Raw genomic sequence first — 20,815 nt, 5'->3', positions numbered from 1 at the left:
ATATAGTTTTTTAAATGAAGGGAGAACATAGGAATACATTTTGTGACCTTAGGTTAGACGAAGTCTTCTTAGATATGGCTCCAACAGCACAAGTAACAAAAGAAAAAAAATACGAAAATTGAATTTCACTAAAACTTAAAAGTGTTTTGCTGTAAATGATACCATCAAGAAAGTGATGAGACAATCTACAGATTGGGAGAAAATACTTGTAAACCATACATCTAATAAGTACTTGTATCCAGAATATATAAAGAACGTTTGCAACTCCATAATAAAAAGATAAATACCTTCCTTTTTTAAACAGAGCAAAGAGTCTAATTACCATTTCTCCAGAGAAGATATGTGAATGGCCAATAAGCACATGAAAAGATTTTCAGTATCATTAACCACAAGGGAAATATAAATCAAAAACACAGTGAGATATCAATTCACACCCACTAGGATGGCTATAACAAAAAACAAAGTTAATAAGTGTTGGCCAGGATATGGACAACTGGAACCTTCATGCACTGCTGGTGGGAATATAAAATGGCGCTCACATCAGAAAACAGTTTGGTGGTTCCTCAAAATGTTAAACAGAGTTATCATGTGAGCTAGCAATTACACTCATAAGTATCTACTTAGGAAAAAAAAAAATCTCTCCATGCAAAAACTTGTACAGTAATGTTCATAGCAGCATTATTCCTAATAGCCAAAAGTAGAAACAACCCAATTGTGCGTCAACCGGTGAATGGATAAAGGTGATTTATCAAAATACAGTAGAATATTACTTGGCAATAAAAAGAACAAAATATTGATATATGCTGTAACAAGAATGAGACTTGAAACTTATGCTTTGTGAGAGAAGCCAGGCACAAAAGGCCACATATATTGTATGATTCCATTTAAATTAAATGTCCAGAAGAGACAAATACACAAAGACAGAAAGTAAATTAATGGTTGCCTGGGGCTAGACAGGGAAGATACAGCTAATGGGGGAATGAAAATGTTCTAAAATTAGATAGTAGCGATGGTTACACAACTCTGTGAATATACTAAAAGCCATTGAATTATACAATTTAAATGGGTAAATTACATGGTATATGAATTGTGTTTCAATAAAGCCACTAAAAATTTAAGGGGAATAACCATGATAATAAGAATACAATATTTAAATCAAATAATTATCTGAGAAATAGTTTTATAACTAAGGCGATAGAATGAACTTATTCAAATGCCAAAACTAACATGAAACATTTCAATACGATGCCTTTAAATCAAAACAAATGAAAAATGTAATTGCCTGAATATTTTCAAAATATATATAGGTAAGCTTATTAGATAAAAGATTTATTTTTTCAGTTTTTTATAAGATATTTGAAAGAACATAGGCTCAGACAGATAGTAAGGCTATGTGAAAATATGCACGAAATTCCAAGGGGCTGCTCATTGGTTCTCTTGGATCAGAACCAGTTAGAGAATGCTTCCAGAAGCTGACATGCCTTTGGGACAAAATGAACTTTAACATGGCCTTGTAATTTGAAAGCTGCCGTAGAGTTACAACTGAGAAATACCATTAGACAGTTTCTGAAGCTCTTGAATACATTTTTCCCTACTGAGACAATGTCAAATCAAACAGATTTGGAGTTTCATCCTAAAGTCTTTAAAACAACTGATAGAATCCAAGAGACCTTGGGAAGAAAAGAAAAAAGAATGGCCAAGTCCCTACAATAAGAAAACATTTGGATGGACTTAAAGCCTTGGAGAGATTGCTAACAGGACAAGGATTGATAAAGATCCCACTTTTCAATACCCAGTGTGTTTCCTGAAAGTAAATATCGCATCAAATGTAGACAGAAAAACCTCAACTTCTATTAGTAAACCTAAATGGTTTACTAAAATCATCTTTGTTAAAATAAAACACAAAAAAATCATCTTAAAGAAGTGAAGTTTTCAAACTTATTTTACTCCAGTGATTTTTATATATCATAACATAAAAAGTCATTAAAAACCAAGATATATAAACTTAGTAGTATGTAAAAAGTATATAGTGCTATCTAAGAGATTATTTGTAAGGGTTTCTCAGCTATAATTACTGTTGACTCCACTGCTGATTATTCATGCTCTAGCTTATGTATTCCTTTATTTCTAAAACTTCAAGAAAATAAAAGTTGTTAAATGCAAGAATCCGAAAGTGCTAGAGACTTTTTACAGGATATTAATAATTTATCTGTTGACAACATAAAAGTTGAACACAATTATTATTACATCCTGGGCAGCATAGCTCGTGCCTATAGGAACCCAGCAGAGGTGGCCCCAGTCACTGAACTCACTAGAGGGAAAGGGCAAGGGAGGATGAGAAGTGGGGAGGAAGGTAGAGGGAAGAAGAGGAATTTGGGGGGTGGGAGAGGGAAGAGGGAGGAAGAAAAGGCAATAATGACCATGGGTTAAAAAAATATGAAGCCAAAAGAGAACTACAGACATAGGTTAAAATTACATATATGCAAAGTAGCTGTCTTGGACACCTCAAAATTGAAAATGGGATTGTGGTTTCTCAACCAGAAAGTCAAAGAATCACAGAATTGTTAAATGGAAAAAGCCTTAGCACATGGCCAATCTTACTCTCCCTACCAAGCATTGCCAAGGAACACGGTCAATATCGGAGAAATATAAAGGAAGCCCTCTGTCTATCAAATCATCACTCTGATCTAGAAATAGAGAAGTAACGTGTAAACATAACCAAATATAGATAATTTCATTTTTGTAAAATTTAAAATTTATAAAGATATAAATTAATCATTAACGATCCACTATATATAGCTTACAGAGTCCCTGAACTATACAGTTCTAATAAATTTCCTGCCTCATTATGTCACCTAAAGTTTTTTCAGCAAATACGTTTTCTTATTTGTTAATTTGTTGTTTTAATTAAAATTCAAGTATAATTTAACCTACTGTTATTAATTTTATTTTGAATTATTGTGCTTTCTGTGCACTTCTTTCAATCCAAGTCAATTCCAAAAGCTGCTTTCAAAAATTAACATGTTTTCCTAATGAGTCAGTATGCTTGGAAACACTTTTTTTTCTTTGAAATATTATAATTATTAAACAACTCATCCTACTTTATGTTTTATGAATCAGACATTTAGTAGCTAATAATATATTTTTAGAAAGTTTGATTTTTAAAAAAATGCATATTTAAAAATGTTTACTTTAGTGAATCTTATGGACATTTTAAGGAACAAATATTAGACATATAATTAAAAGCCCAGGCAGATGTAGAGTGAGGAGAGGTAGATCATAGCTTCAGGAATACCCTCTACTCAGTTACATTAGACATCCCATTCTAATTCCAAAATTCTATTCTTCATTCCTGTTCTATAAGAAAAGTTGACAGGAATGTAGCAGGCGACATCTGTCTTACAAACTGCACCTGCAGAGAACTTTCTGTAAAATGTACCGTTCATTTTCAGAGACAAGGATAACTCATTTTCAAAGAAGTCGCCTCAGTTCTTCAGGTAAATTTGTATCTCTTAACTCATAAAAACAATATTGTCCATGATGAAAATTAAAACATTTTAAATTACGTATTTTTAAGAATGAGTCAAAATCTAACAAATCTTTATAAAACAGTTAAAAATTAAGTGCTTACTTTTACTTGAAGATCCTCAGAGCTTTCTGCTGACATGTACAAAGAAAGCAGAACTGGCAAAGTATTTGTGACTGCGACAGCCCGTGCATGCTCTGGAGTGTGTCTCCCAATCTGTCCCAAGGCCCACGCAGCAGCAGCCTTAATATGATCTTCTGGTTCTTCTGACAAGCAGACTGACAACTGGGGCACACCCTGCAGCGTTGATCAAAAGAGCAAGTGTATGAAACTAGAGCAGGATTAAAGAGTTTTCCATGTCTCTCAAACGTTAGAAGAAATCATTTTGGCCTTGATCCTTTTTTTCCTAAATGGTTCAATAAATAAGCACATCACAGTGGCTGTCATTTTTCAAGTCGATAAAATGACTAGAACTAATTTACTTTAATTATCTGTAACAATCCAGCTAAACTAAGACTATCTCTGCTAGACTTTCCCAAATAGAGAGAGAGGCATTTAACCAAACAAGAGATGCCACAAACTAGTATTTAGGCAAAACCAGATTCCACTGTGACAAATCAAAAATGCTTAGGATTTTAAAACCTTTAATTTTCCTTTGTTAAAAGAGTAAATTTAGAAACCTTTTTAAATTTCCTTTTTACTAAGTAGAATAGATCTGAGAACAAAATAACTCCTATAGATCTAACATCAAATTAATAATATGAGCAAGAATTCTATTTACATAACTTTTATATGAAATATATTCACTAAAACCTTTCTTGAAAGAGTAAATAAATTTCCATGAATTTTGGTTAACTTTTAAATGATAGTTTTGCCCATTTTAACATGATTGAATGTCAAAGTGGAAATGATTACTTTTGTAACACAGCACATACTTATATTTTGCACTGTAGACTTCAATTTTATCTAAATAACTGAAACAGAAGTAACTAAAGGGCCTCAAATACATCACAATTTGTACATCTGAAGCAGCAGCAAATAGCCAAGTTAAATTCTAATTCCAGATTCTGTATAATTTTCTAACTAATTTGAGACTATAGTTACTATCACCTTAAATTTAGTACCACAAAAGTCAATGTCACATCGTCATGCTACCATAGCAAAGGCCAGGTGATCATATACACTTTTTTGTCCCTCAACCTTTAAATTTGGTTATTAAGACCAATTTCCTGAAGAGGCCTGCCATATTTCTTCATTGGCTTCTTTTTTACAACTAAAAATGTGTGTCTGCCAATACAAAAGGTCAGACCTGTCTTTAGAATGAGGCAACTTTCCAGAACGTCCGTATTCTGAGACATATCAAGATTGAAGAAGCAGGAGGAAAAGCAGCCTCCTCCACCCGGACCCTCCAACCTCTGACTTACAGGCCTCAGCTGTTATGAATACCACGTGAGACAAGGAGCACGAATATGCTTTGAAGATGTGCTTAGAGTACTGTGTGGGGAAAAGAAAGTACTGTGCGGTTTGCCTCAGACTGCTGCTGCCACCTTGATCTTCAACTAACTGAGCGACAACTAGGTGGGAGAGGCCAGCAGCAACGCTGCACCAAAGGAGGGGAGCGCCTCCTGGTTGGTTTGGGGAGGGAATATAGGAAGCAAAAGCAACTCTTTCTTCTTTCATCATTCTTCCTATGTGCAAGCCTTCTGATGATCCATAAAAGAACCAAGAATCAAAACTCCCGGGGACATCCCCACGGCGACCCTTCAGAAAGCAGCACCACTGCTCTGGTGGCTATCACAGTCTCTGGTAATAGAAGAACAAAAGGAAAAGCATGGGATAAAAAGCTGGAGAAGCAAAGAACTATCAAGGAATAGGTAGGAAATAAAGATCTGAGGCTCCTTTTTATTCTAAGGATTAGCAAAGGATAAAAAAAAAAAAAAAGTTCCACACTTCCGTGTAACATACAGTAACAGGTTTTCTATGCTGGTAAGAAACCCGCATTCTAGAGGGTTGCTAGAGACACTAAGCACATAGCCTCTGAAGTGTTCTTCAGGAGATCAATATACTCATTTAACCAATATTTTTTGAGCACCTACTATGTGCCAGGGCTACACTGTATGAAGGGTTAATACTAAGTTGTAAATTGAGGTGAGACCAAATCCCCAGAGCGAGAACACAAAATATTGCTGTCTGACATGCGCTGCGACATGTAGGATTGCCTGCATCTGAAAAGAGAAATCGAAAGCTGAAGAAGAGAAAGTGGACAAAAAGGGATGCCCTCGTCATTGTCATCTCCTACCCAAACGACAGGAAAGGGAGAATGGAGAGATCCATGAGAACGGCGAAAACGACTACCGAGCACGTCATCTATAACAATTGTCTTTAATCAAAGTACGCTTTACATGTTTGTAAATATGTACAGTCAACCCTTCAAGATACAAATACATTGAATATTTTAATACAGATAATACTAACATGCAGAGGTACTGATACTTTGTTGATATTAAATACTAAGTAAAACTTTAAACTGCAGCAAAGTAAACTTTACTTCAATAGCATTGCTCTCAGAAACTTCCTAATTAGCCTTGAAAACAAGCTGAAAAATTCTTCAGGTTTCTTTCACTCCGGTCAGTTATATTCTATACTCTATGGGAGAGTATTCATCTGTGGTTCCGTCTTAGAATCTATCTCACTGCAATAACGAGAAGAAAACTGAACAGGAACAAACCTTGGAAATGATCACCGCCATTGCCAGGTTCTCAGAATGAGCCGCCACGTAGCCAAGCATCATGATGCCAGGCAGCCTGATGTTGCCTTTGCAGGACCCAAGGCAGTCAATCACGGCAGCAACTCCCCCTGCGTTAACTATCAACTGGGAGAGCTGAGAGAGAAGGAGAACTGGTCATTGTGACCGTGAAGCATAAGATGATCTTTAAATATTACTTTAGTGCTGCCAAACTTTTTTACCTGGGACCTAAACACATCTGGTAAAATTTGAAATATGGTTTAGCGAAATCACTATACTTAATAAAGAAATATACAAACATAATAATTCTGCCATTTTGAATGTACAAATATACTCAGTGTTTCAATTTTTCGTGCATCAATGGTACAACTTTTACCCCTATTATAATGGATGTCAGAGTTCCTCATCTAGACATGATGCCTAGGACTAGTTCATAACTAGCTAACTAGTGAAAGCCCCAAGCACAATGTGTGAATATGAAGGAGATTAATCATTGAATGTTGAAAGACAATGTGGGACTTGAAATATTCTAGCCTAATTATCCCTGTTTGCAAGCAGTGATTACTAGCTGATTACACTTCAATCATGAAAAATCTCAACCAAGTAAAGATGTTAGGTGAAATAAAGAATGAGGACTTTAAAGTTTAGTGAAATAAAACTGATCAGTCAAAATACACACAGAAAATATATACAACTTCAAAATCCACCCAGGCTTCCTTCATCACTGTTCCTTTGGCATCTAAGCACTCAGAGCGGGAACCACCATGTAAGAGCTACTGCTAGAGCGGGGGACTGGTGGTCTCTCACCATGCCCAGCTGACCTAAAATGACAAAAAGGACAAAGCCCCACAGTCCTCATCATCTAGAAACGGAATGCTGAAGATGATTAAAAACCGAGATTTCAGTCTCAAACTCCATGGTTATAACCTGGTGGTTCTCAAGGGGAAGGCACTTTTGTCCCCTGGGAAACAGTTGGCAATGCATGGAGACACTTTTGATTGTCATGATTTGGGGAGGGGTGCTACTGGCATCTAGTGGGCAAAGACCAAGGATGCTGCTACATATCCATCTTACGGTGTCCAGGACGACCCCCTACAACAAAGAATTATCTAACCCAAATGTCCATAGTTCTCAGGATGAGAAACCCTGATCTAACCAGATCATGCAGTAGAGTACTTGGGTCCTGTATATACATTTATGTTTTACTTAAAAACAAAAATTAGTATTATTGTATTTAAAGGTTTTGGGGTTTTTTTTTTGTTGTTGTTGTTGTTGTTGTTTTACCTCAGGTGTATGTTTTGCAATCTCTCTAATTAAAGTAGAAGCATTTTTCTTCACGTATTCGTCTTTGTCCTTCAGACAGGTAAGTACAACTGGAAAAATCTCTGCTTCAACTACCATTTCTGCCAGATCCACAGAATGTTTTGCAACCTGACTGAGCGCTGAGAGGACTTGACGCTGTTAAGCAAAAAAAAAAACAAAATAAAAAACATTACGTAGAGTCCACTGTGGAGTTCAGATATAATTTAAAGGGCTTTATACATAGTCAATTTTTTTTTTATAAAAAGAGAAAAACAATTGCATACCTAATATAACCTAAGATTTCTGAAGTCTCAAGACTTTTACATCCTAGCCTTATACCTAAATACTCTACTTAAATGCTCTGATTTCCAAATTAAATGTCTTAGCTTCTATGTACTATTTAAATCTCTATCACAAATGATCAAAGATGAATACTGCTTCTTAATTATGTAATACTTAAATTGTTAATTTACAATACATGTGGTAATGTAGCACAAAAAAGATCAAGCAGAACTAACATCTTATTTTGGGCATGATGAATGACAACATTTCGAAGAACTTTCCATTGCTTAGTTAATATTAACAATTTAAAAACCTTGTAGGATATAACTATTAGAATACAAAAGTATAATTGGTGATTGTTAACTGAAAATCAGATTTTAGAAAGCTATAAAAAAAGACTAAATATGATTTTCATAAGAAATTTAAATAGTGTGAGCTAGAAAATCATTAGTCCCTTCCTACCCTAAGATTCGAAATCATTATGTGATTCCCGATTTTAATGATTAACGTTAATACTGAGGCTACTTCTAATTCTTAGCATTACACATATTTTCCCCAGTCATGTCTTACAGCATAATTTTCACATATTAAAAGACCAAATACATAATATAGTGACATGTTTTCAATGATAATTTACTAATTATTTTTAAATGTATAATATTAATCTATGCACATTTCCATTTTCTTAGATTAACAGAAGACTGGTTTGTGTTTTAACTTATTTTTAAATACCTTCAATTTAGCATCAGGGTTCAGGATCATCTGGGCTAAGTGAGCAATAGCTCCTGCATCCACTACAGTCTGTGCTAACTCCGGAGAATGCTTTGAAATATCACTAAGGGCCGAAGCAGCAATCCTTTTCAAAGCAATTTCTGGCTCCTGGATACAGAGCACTAAAAGAGGAACCGCTCCCGCATCCACCACAGCTTGTGACAGTTCTGTGGGTCCAAGAAAAGTAATTAAGTGAGTATGGGTGACTGACCCTTGTGCAAGCCATTTTTCACCCTGACAGATACAGCAAAGAAAAAAGGGGAGGGTGTACTTCACTGTCTCGACATCTGCATTTCAAATCAGCTTTCCTGGTTTCATAAACCATGTGGACCAATCCCAAGCTGAAAAGAATACAGGTCAATAGATGGACCTCCATTTACATGAACACATTTGAGGTAGATTAGGCTGAAATGGCTTGTTATTCTTTTTTTTTTTTTTTTAAGAGCGTAAGCAGATGTCAGCTGTTTAAGCTCTGACAATTCTGCACTTCTCAATAGGCAAGCATTTTATGCATGGTTTACAATAACAGAGAAAATTAAAGTACCAAAAATTTACCAACCACACTAATTAGGCAGTATTTTGTGCTATTTACATGAGTAAACATTAACACGAATCTTGTGCCAATAATGTTGATTTTTAAATTCCTTTCATCTTATAGGACTTTCAAAAGATTTTTTAAATTTTTATACAAAATAAAAAGGTACATTTTTATTGTACATATAAAAACATTTTCAAAAATGAGATCTACGACTGAACGACATATTTTAATATGTATAAATGTTAATGTTTAAATAAAGGAATAAATTTATCAACCATTTTACATGTCAGAAATAAACATCTTTTGAATATACATGTGATTTACTTGTGTGCCCAAAAATAACAGCTATAAAAATAAAACATTTTAAGTTATAGATAATGAGAGACAGGCTGGCAGACCCATATAAAATATATATATAAAAAATATATTTTGAAAAGCATCAAACACAATACATAGTTATAGATTCTACTTTCATTGTATTCATGGCCTCTCTTACTGAATCACACATACCCATTTCTATAATCTCTTCCTTTCAAATTATGTTCTCATTTGCCTAGATTTGTAGTGCCCTGACAATTTATGTCTTAAGAGCCAAACTATCTCTACAGCTTATCACTTAAAGTCTTTAAAGAAAATGTGGTGTTAACTTTTTCAAAAAAATTGATAATATCACATTTTCTAACAGGAAATAATGTTAAAATATACAGATTAGCATCCAATATTTGTTTTCCTTAAATTATTATAATTATTTAGAGGTCCCAATATTATGTAAACATCTCATTCATTCTAGCATTAACCAAGTATTAATGAAATGTTATTATGTGCCAGACACTTTCAAATCTGATGCAGATGACAGGCTTCTACAAATTAATACTACATTTATTAGCAAATGTGTTTCAATTTTTAAATCTAGTGTGAAATATGAAAATAGTTTTAAAAAGAAAAAAAAAAAGACAACAACAGCAACAGACAACAGACTAGAATATCGACAGTTTCCTCAGAAGCACCTCTGTGATTCTACCTCAATTGCCTGAAGACCAACAAGACAGCAGGTAAAACAGGAAACAAGAGATCACTGGTTCTCTCTCTTCCCCAACCCCATCCAAGGGAAATGAAAGAAACATAAAGCATGATATTATATGTAATTTCTAGATATAATTTTCATATGTTACATTAATTGACATATTGATTCGGTCCAGCCCAAAGTACACAGGTGTTGTATGGTAACATCAGTGTTATATGTACATATCTAAAGCAGCATCTAGAATATATGTGGTGGGCTGAGCATTTTGCTTCAAGAGAGTTTAAGGGTTAGTTAGTTCATCTATTTATGTATTATCACTTTTATAAATAGTTTATAAGAGTAAAGAATATGTAGTAAACTATAACTATTTAAGAGTACTATTAACAAAAAATTGTCTCTTTAAAAAACAATCTGTTTTCTTTGTAATCCCCACACATTTTATTCTTCCATTGAATAACAGACTGCCATATCCTCTTTTCCCTGAACTCCAGAATGTTAACAACGAAGCAAATTCTGTTCTTCTGACTTGTTACACTATCCTACCCTAACCTGTTTTCTGTTCTCTCTGGAGTAGTGATGTTAAATGTGGGGAAAGCTGGGGATGGCTCTGGAGAAAGATTTGCCACGAAGGTAACGAAGTTCCCAAAGTCGTGGCCTGGGCGGAGCCGTTTTGTACTTGTGATCTCATGTACTTAGCGTACCTAAATTTATACTGTCCTATGAAGCTGGCATCTGCTCTTGGGTGGCACATACTTTTTAAATGATATTGTTCTACTATCCTCATACATATACACTAGGTATAGGATAGTGTAGTATATATAGGTAAGGATACAATATAGGCCTAAATAATGCACAACATATTGTATTACACATACCACAGGCTAACTCTTTCAGTCTACCTCTGTCACTATTCTTTCTCCTACAGCATATCTTTCTCCTCTTCCCTACCAATGCTTCCTCTGGCATTTCTGTGCCACTGACTGTTGGTGTCAACCCAATAGCCTTTGCCAGCCATGGATGGGCTCGTGAACCAATCCTGGCCAATGGGACCTGAGTAGAAGTCAGCTAAAACCATCTGTGAGAGGCTTTCCTCTGTCATAAACAGAAATATACAGGAGGAAACACTGCCTCATCTTTGCTGGACATGGTCATGTCTGCAAATGACATCTGGAACTCCTACATCCATCTTGCTACTATAACAGAAGAAATCACCAATATGCTGAGGATGGCTGAGTACAGAAAATGAAAAACATCTGGGTCGTCCATGACACTGTTCAGCTGCATAACCGGCTTTGGAGATGCCCTGACTCTGAACTTTGCGTCATGTGAAATAAAAAAGTGTCTTTATGGTTTAAGCGACTTGTAGTTGATATTCTGTAACTTATAGCCAAAAGCATCCTGATGTAACTCTGTCCTCTCATGTGCTCAGTGTATGGGCATACTTTCCTCTCTCTAGTCACTGAGAGTTCGTTAAACGCTTACTACATGCTAGAAATTTGGCTAGATGTTGGGGAGCAGAATAGAGTAAAACACTGTTCTGTTCTAGAAGACTTTGCTCAGGGTGAATATACAAACAGACCACTCACTAGAAGTACGGAGCGGAGCTAGGAGTCACGTCTGAGGAGTGTCTGGTGAAAATGTATGCAGGGGTGCCATTTCAGGCAGTTTTTCCCACCTTACTTACTTGTCCCTTTTTCTATTTTTCCTGTACTTTCCTACTCTAAAAGAAGGAGTAAGAATCAAAACACATACAAAATTCCGATACATTTAAAAATCACATCTCCTGGGGGACATTTCAAGAGTTCATATTAAAATTCTAATTTTGAAATGAGCTTTGATTCAATTAATTATCATGCTTATGAAATCAAAGATTGATATGTACAGACTTAGATGTTCATCACAGGTTTGAAAAAAAAAGCAGGGAGCCAAGGAATTTATCTTTCATATCTTTGAAAAGATTTTAGCCTTGTTTTAAATTTTAAGTGGATCTTCAAAAAAGATAATTTTTTAAAAATACACCTTCTATTGTGCAACAAGTGACACGATCATATACTGTTAATAAGCAAGATTAGAAGTATTTGTGCCAAGAAAAATGCAGAGAAAAAAGGCTAAACGATATACCAACATATTAACAGGATTTGTCACTATTGGGTTGATGGTACTATTAGTGATATTTTCCTTTTCTATTTGCCAAATTGTCTTCAAGATGATTATATTTTTCTAAAAAGTAAAAGAAATATGAATATGTCTCCTTTAAAGAAAATATTAGGAAAGGGTGTATAAGTATTCTTTGAAGAATTACTAATATACACTAGAAATATTATCTATTGGCTTTTTCACACTTTCCCTCTTGCCTTAATCCATGCCCTTATTATGTTTAAGTTAAAGCATTACATTTTTTTAATGTTAAGGGTTATGCTTCATTTTTTAACAATTTTTTAGATTACAAATTGTCAGAATAAACTATTAATGGCATCTTCTTTATTCATAAATAATAATAAAAGCCATTTGTTGCATACATGTAGACGATTGAATATACAGTCCTCAGATTTGATGGTCAGCTATCTTCAGTAAAGGAGTAACTAGTTCTATTGGGCCTCATAAATAGCTCGTTGTCCAGTGGAGGAACTGAGGCAGCCTCCTCTGTGCTGGTGGGGTCGTCCCATCATACTTCTCTCTGCCTCTCAGTTTTTCCATGGTTCTTTCTAATAACATTTATGAGGCCTATGTGCATGCAATTCTTTGAATATTAAGAACGTGAAAAATTTGGGTGACAGCTTTGCTTCTCACACAGCTGCTTTTTCTTAAGAATTTTATTCTATGCTTTTCTCAGGACTTGGGCTTTTGTTTTTGTTTTTGTTTTTTGGGGGGGCGGGGGGAGTAGGCGTGGTCTTAACAAAATAAAGACTTGAAGTGCTCTCTCACTAACATTAAGATGTGAAGCGTTACTGTTTAAATGCATCAAAATCTTCAATTTAGCATAATCAAAAAAAGCTCAGTATAACTTTAGATTTAATTTTAAAACAGAGAGACATGGGTAAAAGGGTGGACTTCTAAGATCAATATTGTTTATAAAATTAGTGCTATCTAAAGCTGACGAATGGAATGTTAGAAATGATTTCACGCTGACTTGAAGAACGCACACAGAAATGCCCAGCAGAGTATAATAGGCTTGACTGTAACAGGTAAAACTAGGGAAATGAGGCAAAAGTAATTTTGCTTTAATAGTGCTCACAACAGCCTCAACCCCGCCTCTTAACTGTTATTTATGGCTAATTGTTTGTGTAGATCTGGAGTGGTAAACTGAAATGTCTCACGAGGCCCAGGCAAACAAGTAGAATAAGTGAAGCCAAAGGGTGTAAGAAAAATACCCAGTGGGAGACCAGCAGTAAACCGGAAACGCGTAGGCACCAGCTACAAACAGCAGTTAATCGGCCTCAGCCCAGTATGGCCGCTTAGGGATATAGGCCTACTGTTGTCAGACCTTTTGATTTTTCAAAAGAAGCCAGAAGTTTGATTTTAATGTGACGTGGCCCGATTTTTAAGGTAGGCAACTTTTTTTTTTTTTTTAAGAACGCTGTGCGAGACAACATATTGCAGGCCAAATAAAATGCATCCATCTATGGGCCAGCTCCTGCCTACAGCCGCCATTTTACAACTTGGGCTTAAACCTCACACCTTCTAAAACGGCCTGTGCTGGGGGTCGGGGGAGGGCTTCCTGGGTATGGAAGGGTGATGATGTTCTGTCCACCTTTAATTCTTGCACTCATGTTTTTGAGTCATAAAGGAAAAATCACTCGAGTGGTTATATAAGAAAATTCTGGGGAGAATTCTGAGAATTTGAAGAAAAACTTAAAGATTAATCTAAACATGATACCTAATTTTTCTGTTCACGATGGAGCTGTAGGAGAAAATGTCAGCAAAACTAACTTATCCATCATGAGAACTCATAAAAAGTATTTATTTATTTTTTGGAGAGTCTCTCAAAACGAAGAGACTCTCCAAAAAATAAATAAAGGAAGGAAGGAAGTGTGTGTTTAGCACACTAATTCAAAAATAATCAGGCAAATCAAACGCCTCAGGAATTCTAATTTTGTTTAACTTTATTGCTTTTTAATTTGTTTTTTTTCAAACACTTGTTTTAACTCACTATTCCTAAACCCTACAAAAAGTTATTTTATTTGTTTCATTAAAAAATGTTTAAAAAATGAATCATTATTTCTTTGCTCTTAGGTGGCCCTGTTTATCAGTTTAAAAATAGGCGAGTTTTGCTTCCAGCTATAAAATATGTAGCTATGTCACTTCAAAACCTTTTTGAAATAACGCAGGTTAAAATATACTTAAAATCTAGCTACCACTTATGATGTTACTCCTATGTTGTAAAAATCAGTCACCCCATTCAACCACATTTTTCATGATTTGGAGAAATTATAGTCAAAACAAATATGGTGTTGCAATTGCCAAAACTGGTTATATACTGACCATACTCTAGTATAATTTTAGGAATGTCACTTCCAAAGTAGAAGTAATTTGTATAGATTTTTGTCTAACCCATCTGTTTACAGCTGGTTTAGTTATCTATTCCTGTGTAACAAATCACAGCAAACTTAGCTGCTTAAAATAGGAAAGAAACATTTTATTATTTCATAGTTTCTATAGGTCGGGAATCTGGGACCACGACCTCTCACTAGGCTGCAATCGACACGGGGCTGTCATTATCTGAGGCTCGAATGGGTCTAGAAGATCTACTTCCAAGCTCACTCACCTAATTGCTGGGAAGCTCAAGTCTTGCTGGTTGTTGGAGATCTCAGTTCCTCACCGTATGGGCCTTTCCATAGGCTGCTTAAGTGTCCTCCTGTCATAGCAGCTAGCCTTCCCCAGAGCAAGTAATGAGAAAGCAGGATGGGAGGAGGGGAAAGAGAGAAAGGGACCCTATGACAGAAGCCTTAATCTTTTATGGCTGGTCATCTATTCTTAGATGTGACATACCATCATTTCTGTGGTATTCTAGTGGTCACACGGACCAGTGTTGGAGGGGACTGTACGAGGGTGTGAATACCAGAACCCAGGATTTATGAGGGGCATCTTGGGGGCTAGCCTCTACGGGTCACACATACATACATACATACATACACACATACATACATAACTTCACAGGTTATACAAACATGCATACATATGTGTATGTGCACATGTGCGTATTTGCTTAAGATAGAAGCCCAGAGGTGAAATTACTGAAGGGAAGAATGTAGACATTTTTGAGGTTCTTGATGTTTGTAGATTAAACCACATGAAACCGCTGTTTTCGTTAAGTCAAAACCAGTCAAACATAGGTAATTTCATGTAGGTCAACCTAATATGCACTGCAATATTGTTTCCCAAAGGGGATGTATCAGCATATGTCCCCATCGACAATGTGTGAGGCTGGCAGTTTGGCCATTTACCTTATAAAGTTTATTTTAACTCTTACATCAAGTAAGTGATTGCCTGAAGTCAAATCATTATTTATTTCTCCCCAAATGGCATTTTTAGTTCCATATTCCTTAACTTACTGCATTCTACAGTTGGGCTACGTGAATATTAGGTTTGATATTTTGGGACCACGGCATTGCCACTATATTGCCTTTTAACAAATAACTACAAAGCGCAGGCACAGTAATTCTCAATCAGTGCTGTCCACTAGGAACATGAGCCACATATAGAATTTAAAATTTTCTAGAAGCCACACTTAAAAATAGGCAAAATCAATTTTAATAATATACACCATTTAACAACACATACAAAATATTATAATTTCAACATGCAATTAACATTTTAAAATTTTAATGAGATAGCTCACATTCTTTTGTCATACAAGTCTGAGAAATGCAGTGTATGTTTTGCACTTAAAGCGTGTCTTGATTCATCTGCCTATTTTCATTGGAAATAATCTCTATTTAGATTTCAAAAGTTTACAGTTGAAAAAACAGATTCACATATCCAAGTTGTTCCAATCCTGCCTAATAGTGTTCCAATAATTGATTATCAATTTTAAATGTATATTAATTAAAAGTAAATGCAATTAAAGACTTAGTTCCTCACATGCACTAGGCATAATTCAAGTATGCGATAGTAACATGTGACCAATGGCTACCACATTGGTAAAATCAAAGGAGATACAGAGAAATAGTCTATGACTAGTAATAGAATAATGACACAAATGGTTAAATAGCTACAGTTAATACCTCTTCAAGGCCAAAGCTCCTTTCTTGAGCAGAATGCTTTGATGCAATTAACTTATACTACATTTTTATAGCAAGCTGGTTCATTCATCTAAAACCACAGATAAGAGCAAAGTAAGCCCCCAAAATTAACTGTACAAAATTATCAGATAACATGGTAAATATACAGCAACTATTTTCCTGTCAACTATGAATTTAAAAATTTATGGTAAGATAAAATGAACATGACTTATTTCAAAGTACAATTCTTATGCTAACAAAGTCCTAAGCTTTTAATAGCTAAATTCTCTTCTAGATGTTTGTGAAATACTTAATTGGAGTACTTTCAAATTTCAGTGCAGTACGCTATAGTTAGGACTTATACACTAGTGACTGAGAAATAAACCAGTTCGAGAAACAATTTTGTTCAGACTCAAAAATATGTTATGATGAACTGTTCAGACTTGATTTACAAAACCACTAGGATATAAACACCCTGTTCTTTATCCACTCAGCACATAGACATTTAGTGACATTTCTTGCACAGGTATTTGCCTAAAACGGAAAACAAGGCCTCAGACTAAAAGAACATTAGGTGCCATCAGGTATAGGAAATATTGTGTGGGGTAGAGGGCTAAGTGTCTCGAATACTTTTGATGATTGCAATGATGATGATGATAAATTGTTTGCTAGCCTCATACAAAGTTTTCGGTCTCAGTGACTTAGGGATCTAAGATTACAGAATTATATTTTATTGTTCCATATTCTGATTTTTTTAAATGCCAAAAAAAAATACCTCTCAGAAAATTTTATTAACCAGGAGTTTGTAACTTTAAAAATCACAAATAAAAATATAGAAAAATTCACAACATTTTTTTTTTACTAGCATACAAACTAACCCTAAAAATGACTAACAAATTAGGTAAGTACTGAGTAAAGTTATCATTAAAATGTTATTTTGTGTAACACATTTGGCTTCTATGCCCAAAGAACACAGAAGAGACATTTATTTTTCACTTTATCTTTTTTCACCAACACCTATATAAATAGAAGAATATTTACAGAAATAAATTTTAGGCTCAAACTAGGTATAATCTCATATATATCATCTGCCTCCATGCTTGTTTCTCAACCCCTCCAAGATAAATAAGTTATAAAAAGAAAAAGATGATACAGAAATCAACATTATCTACAGGCATCTACAAAGACAGTTACCTGTAGGGCTTTTAAAATAGTTTGTAATTTCCAGGCTCTAGTCTCCTTCTCCTGTCCATCCTCACTCAAAGACATACAATACAAAATCCCTAGTTAACTTAGGTATTTGTCACTAACATGTGAATTTTTTTAGCCAATTACTGCTTCCTAAGCCTGTTCCACACAATTTAGGTTATAGGAGTGGTATGGAAAGAATATTGATAAAAATTCAGAATTTTAAAATTATTTTCTCCTTTAATCATTTCATCATTCTATACTAGGAAGAAAATAATCAGGCCGCCAGCTCTGTCTGGATTCATTCATTACGTTATCTATTTAATAAATAGGATACACTCTACTAAATGTTTCTACAGCTTCCAAGTCAGCCAGTTCCTAGAAGCACTACTCCTCTTTGGCCACTGCAGTTTCATCTCCTAACTGCTACTAAGCTGGAATGGAAATTTCTCACTTGATTTAGGTCCTAAGGACATAAATCAGGTCTATAGGAGAAAGAATAGTCACACATGTGGAAACCAGCCATCAGGGATTAAAAACAGAGGTATCTGGCAAGACTTTCAAATACAGGGAGATTAAAACGAAGAATGATGAGCTCTTATACACTTTCCTTTCTCACACTATAAGGATGAAAAATCTCTAAAAGGTTTTGAGTAATTGCCAAGTGGTTCCACCATAAAGTACTGAATGACCAGAATACATCCTTTAACCTCTCTACTTCAGTTTCCCCATCTATAATATGACAATTATATTAATAACTAAAATGTTTTTTAGAACACCTAGTCAAATGCATTCTTCTTTGACAGGCTTAATAACAGCCCAAATTTACAAGAGGTCCAGTTCACAAGAGACAGCATTTTTAGTTAAAGCTTCCAAATAAACACTTAAAACTTATTCTGAGCCCGAATATGGAAGGCCATTCTCACAAAACACTGACGTGGCTCCTCCCTCCTCACACTTCCGGCCAGGCTATTGCCGGCACCTCGGTCTCAAGTATTCTAATTGCTGCCACACTCCTGACCCAAGTTCATTGGAAGCTCCACAAAGCTGCTGTGCTACAGACCAGGCAAGAGAGAGGCCGCGGGTGGGAGCCGGGTAGCAGGGCTCAGGGCAGGTCGAAGCGGCTTCCTGGCCCCTCCCAGGGGAAGCGCGGTGGCTCCTTCTGCCTCGCCCCTCAAGCGCCAGCCCGCCCAGGCTCCTTGCCTCACCACCTGTATCTCCACGAGCAAGCCTAGTCTAGAGAAATAGTGAGAGATTTGACATTGATTAAGTAATATATGTTAACAGGATAATTCTGCAGAGTGGGAGAGTGTGGCAAGACGAGAAACAACCAACCTGAGAAGAGTTCGACCTCAGCCTTCATCAAGGAGTAGGAAAAAATATAAAGAAATAACTTATTTATCTTCAAAGTGAAAGGTACATATTATCAAGTGTATTCAATAACTGGTGATCCAGTCATAGAAAATTAATGACACAATTTATAGAGTTTAAAAAAAGAACAAAAAAAAACAAAAAAAACCCACCATTTCTAGTTGTTGGCTGCCAGTCCTCTTTGATTATCTCTAAATTACTTTAAAATCTACATATAGAAGTAACTTTTAGAAATTGTGGTGTTTAAATAAGAAAAAATCAAATGATGCCCAATGGTTTCTCTCTTCTATTTGTATACTTACTTTATTTTTAGAAATAAAAATACACAAAATCTTTTCCTTCTAGTGCCCTTAAAGGTACACTTTATTTCTTTTGCATGTCCATTTAAGGTTTACATTTCTTAAACTGTCTAATCAAACATTTTACTACTAATACCAAGAAGAAAACACTAAATGAATGTCTTCCCATTAATCTCGATATATCCCATTTTGGGGAAATCATGGAGAAAGAAATCAAGTTATTTGGAAGTAAATCCTTTATTTTCACTGATATTCAGGATGCGAATGATGACTTCTCTTATTGCTTACTAGGTAACAATTCTCTTCTGAGAAATCTAAGCAGTAATCTCTTCTGGGAACTTATGAGTCCCAGCCCCTAAGTATGGTGAAATATTAAAATTACAGTGGGAATTCCACATGGGAGCCAGATTATAGCAAAAAATTGAAGTGGCATCCCAAAGACAGAGCCTATTCATGAACTATTATCATTTAGCCTCAGACTCAACAGAAGGGAAGTTTGGAAGGGCCTTCTTTGGGTACCTGCCTGAGAATGTACCTGTGTGGTTGTCCGTGAAGCTCTTTTGCATTAACCTTTGAAATACTCATGTTACAATCTGTTTGCCATAAAGTCTTCTGACATAAAAAAAAAAAAAAGATATATTCATGTAGTTTCCCCATGATAGCCAGCTTCTGATTTAAAACATTGCCTTAGTTTTCTCAATCAACACATCTTAAGCAACAGCCTATCTAGAAAAAAAAAAAGAAGAAGAACAAGAACCTATCTGGAAAACCAAAATCCAGATGTTAACGAAATAATTTAATGTACTAATTCAGAACCATTCTAAACATGACAATAGTTTTCTTAATTTATTTTTGTATCATTTTATTTCCCTTTTGTCTCTAATAGTTTTACCATTTTGAAAACCAAATTGAACATAACCATGGGAGACTTTCTCACTGTTTCTGTTTTGAATTTCTTCAATATTCTTTCAGGAATTATTGAGTAAAGCCATGTGGTACAGTGGTTAACATGGGCTTTGGAATCAGACAGATTTAGACCCAAATTCCAGTTCCGCCATTAACATAACTTCAGGTATCCTCTCAAGGTTCCACCCTCTTCCTGTGTTTAACAGGGATAGTAATACCTACCCTAAGGGTAGCACAATCAAAATGAGGTAATGTATCTGAAGCATACTGCACAGAGCCAGGCACCTAGTAATTACTCAATGAATGGTAGCTATTATTTTATACATATATGCACATTGAAAAACCTAGAAAACGAAGAAAAAAATCCTTAATTCTATCACCCTAGTAATACAAACACATGTCTCTTTGTAATTTATATCTACATAAAAACTTACATTATTACAATTGTAATATACAATTTTGTCTGTTTGTTTACCTTATAAACACTTTTCCGTGTTGCCGTGTAGGATGCATAATTACCTTTTTAGTTTGTTGAATGAGATTCCATGAAGTAAACTATCATAATTTAACCTCTAAATTCCTGCCATATGTTTGAAGTTTTTTGGTATTACAAATAATGCTACAATAACATTTGCATGAAT

General features: G+C 35.2%; 1 protein-coding gene across 2 annotated transcripts in view; it reads right to left on the bottom strand.

The window, feature by feature from the left end:
• The window catches only part of SPAG6 (sperm associated antigen 6), a 45,686-nt gene that overhangs the window by 16,391 nt on the left and 8,480 nt on the right, over positions 1 to 20,815 (bottom strand). For both annotated transcript variants that reach the window (XM_023533118.1, XM_011364410.1), the window contains 4 exons: positions 8,589 to 8,794; positions 7,557 to 7,730; positions 6,255 to 6,407; positions 3,632 to 3,823 (listed from right to left, as the gene is read on the bottom strand). In XM_023533118.1, the coding sequence (XP_023388886.1) occupies positions 3,632 to 3,823; positions 6,255 to 6,407; positions 7,557 to 7,730; positions 8,589 to 8,794 (725 nt within the window). The remainder of the gene's footprint in view (positions 1 to 3,631; positions 3,824 to 6,254; positions 6,408 to 7,556; positions 7,731 to 8,588; positions 8,795 to 20,815) is intronic.

The sequence above is a fragment of the Pteropus vampyrus genome, unplaced genomic scaffold (assembly GCF_000151845.1).
Source record: "Pteropus vampyrus isolate Shadow unplaced genomic scaffold, Pvam_2.0 Scaffold96, whole genome shotgun sequence".
NCBI classification, from domain to species: Eukaryota; Metazoa; Chordata; class Mammalia; order Chiroptera; family Pteropodidae; genus Pteropus; species Pteropus vampyrus.
Note: the sequence above shows the minus strand (reverse complement) of the source record. Positions and strands in the feature narration are given on the sequence as shown.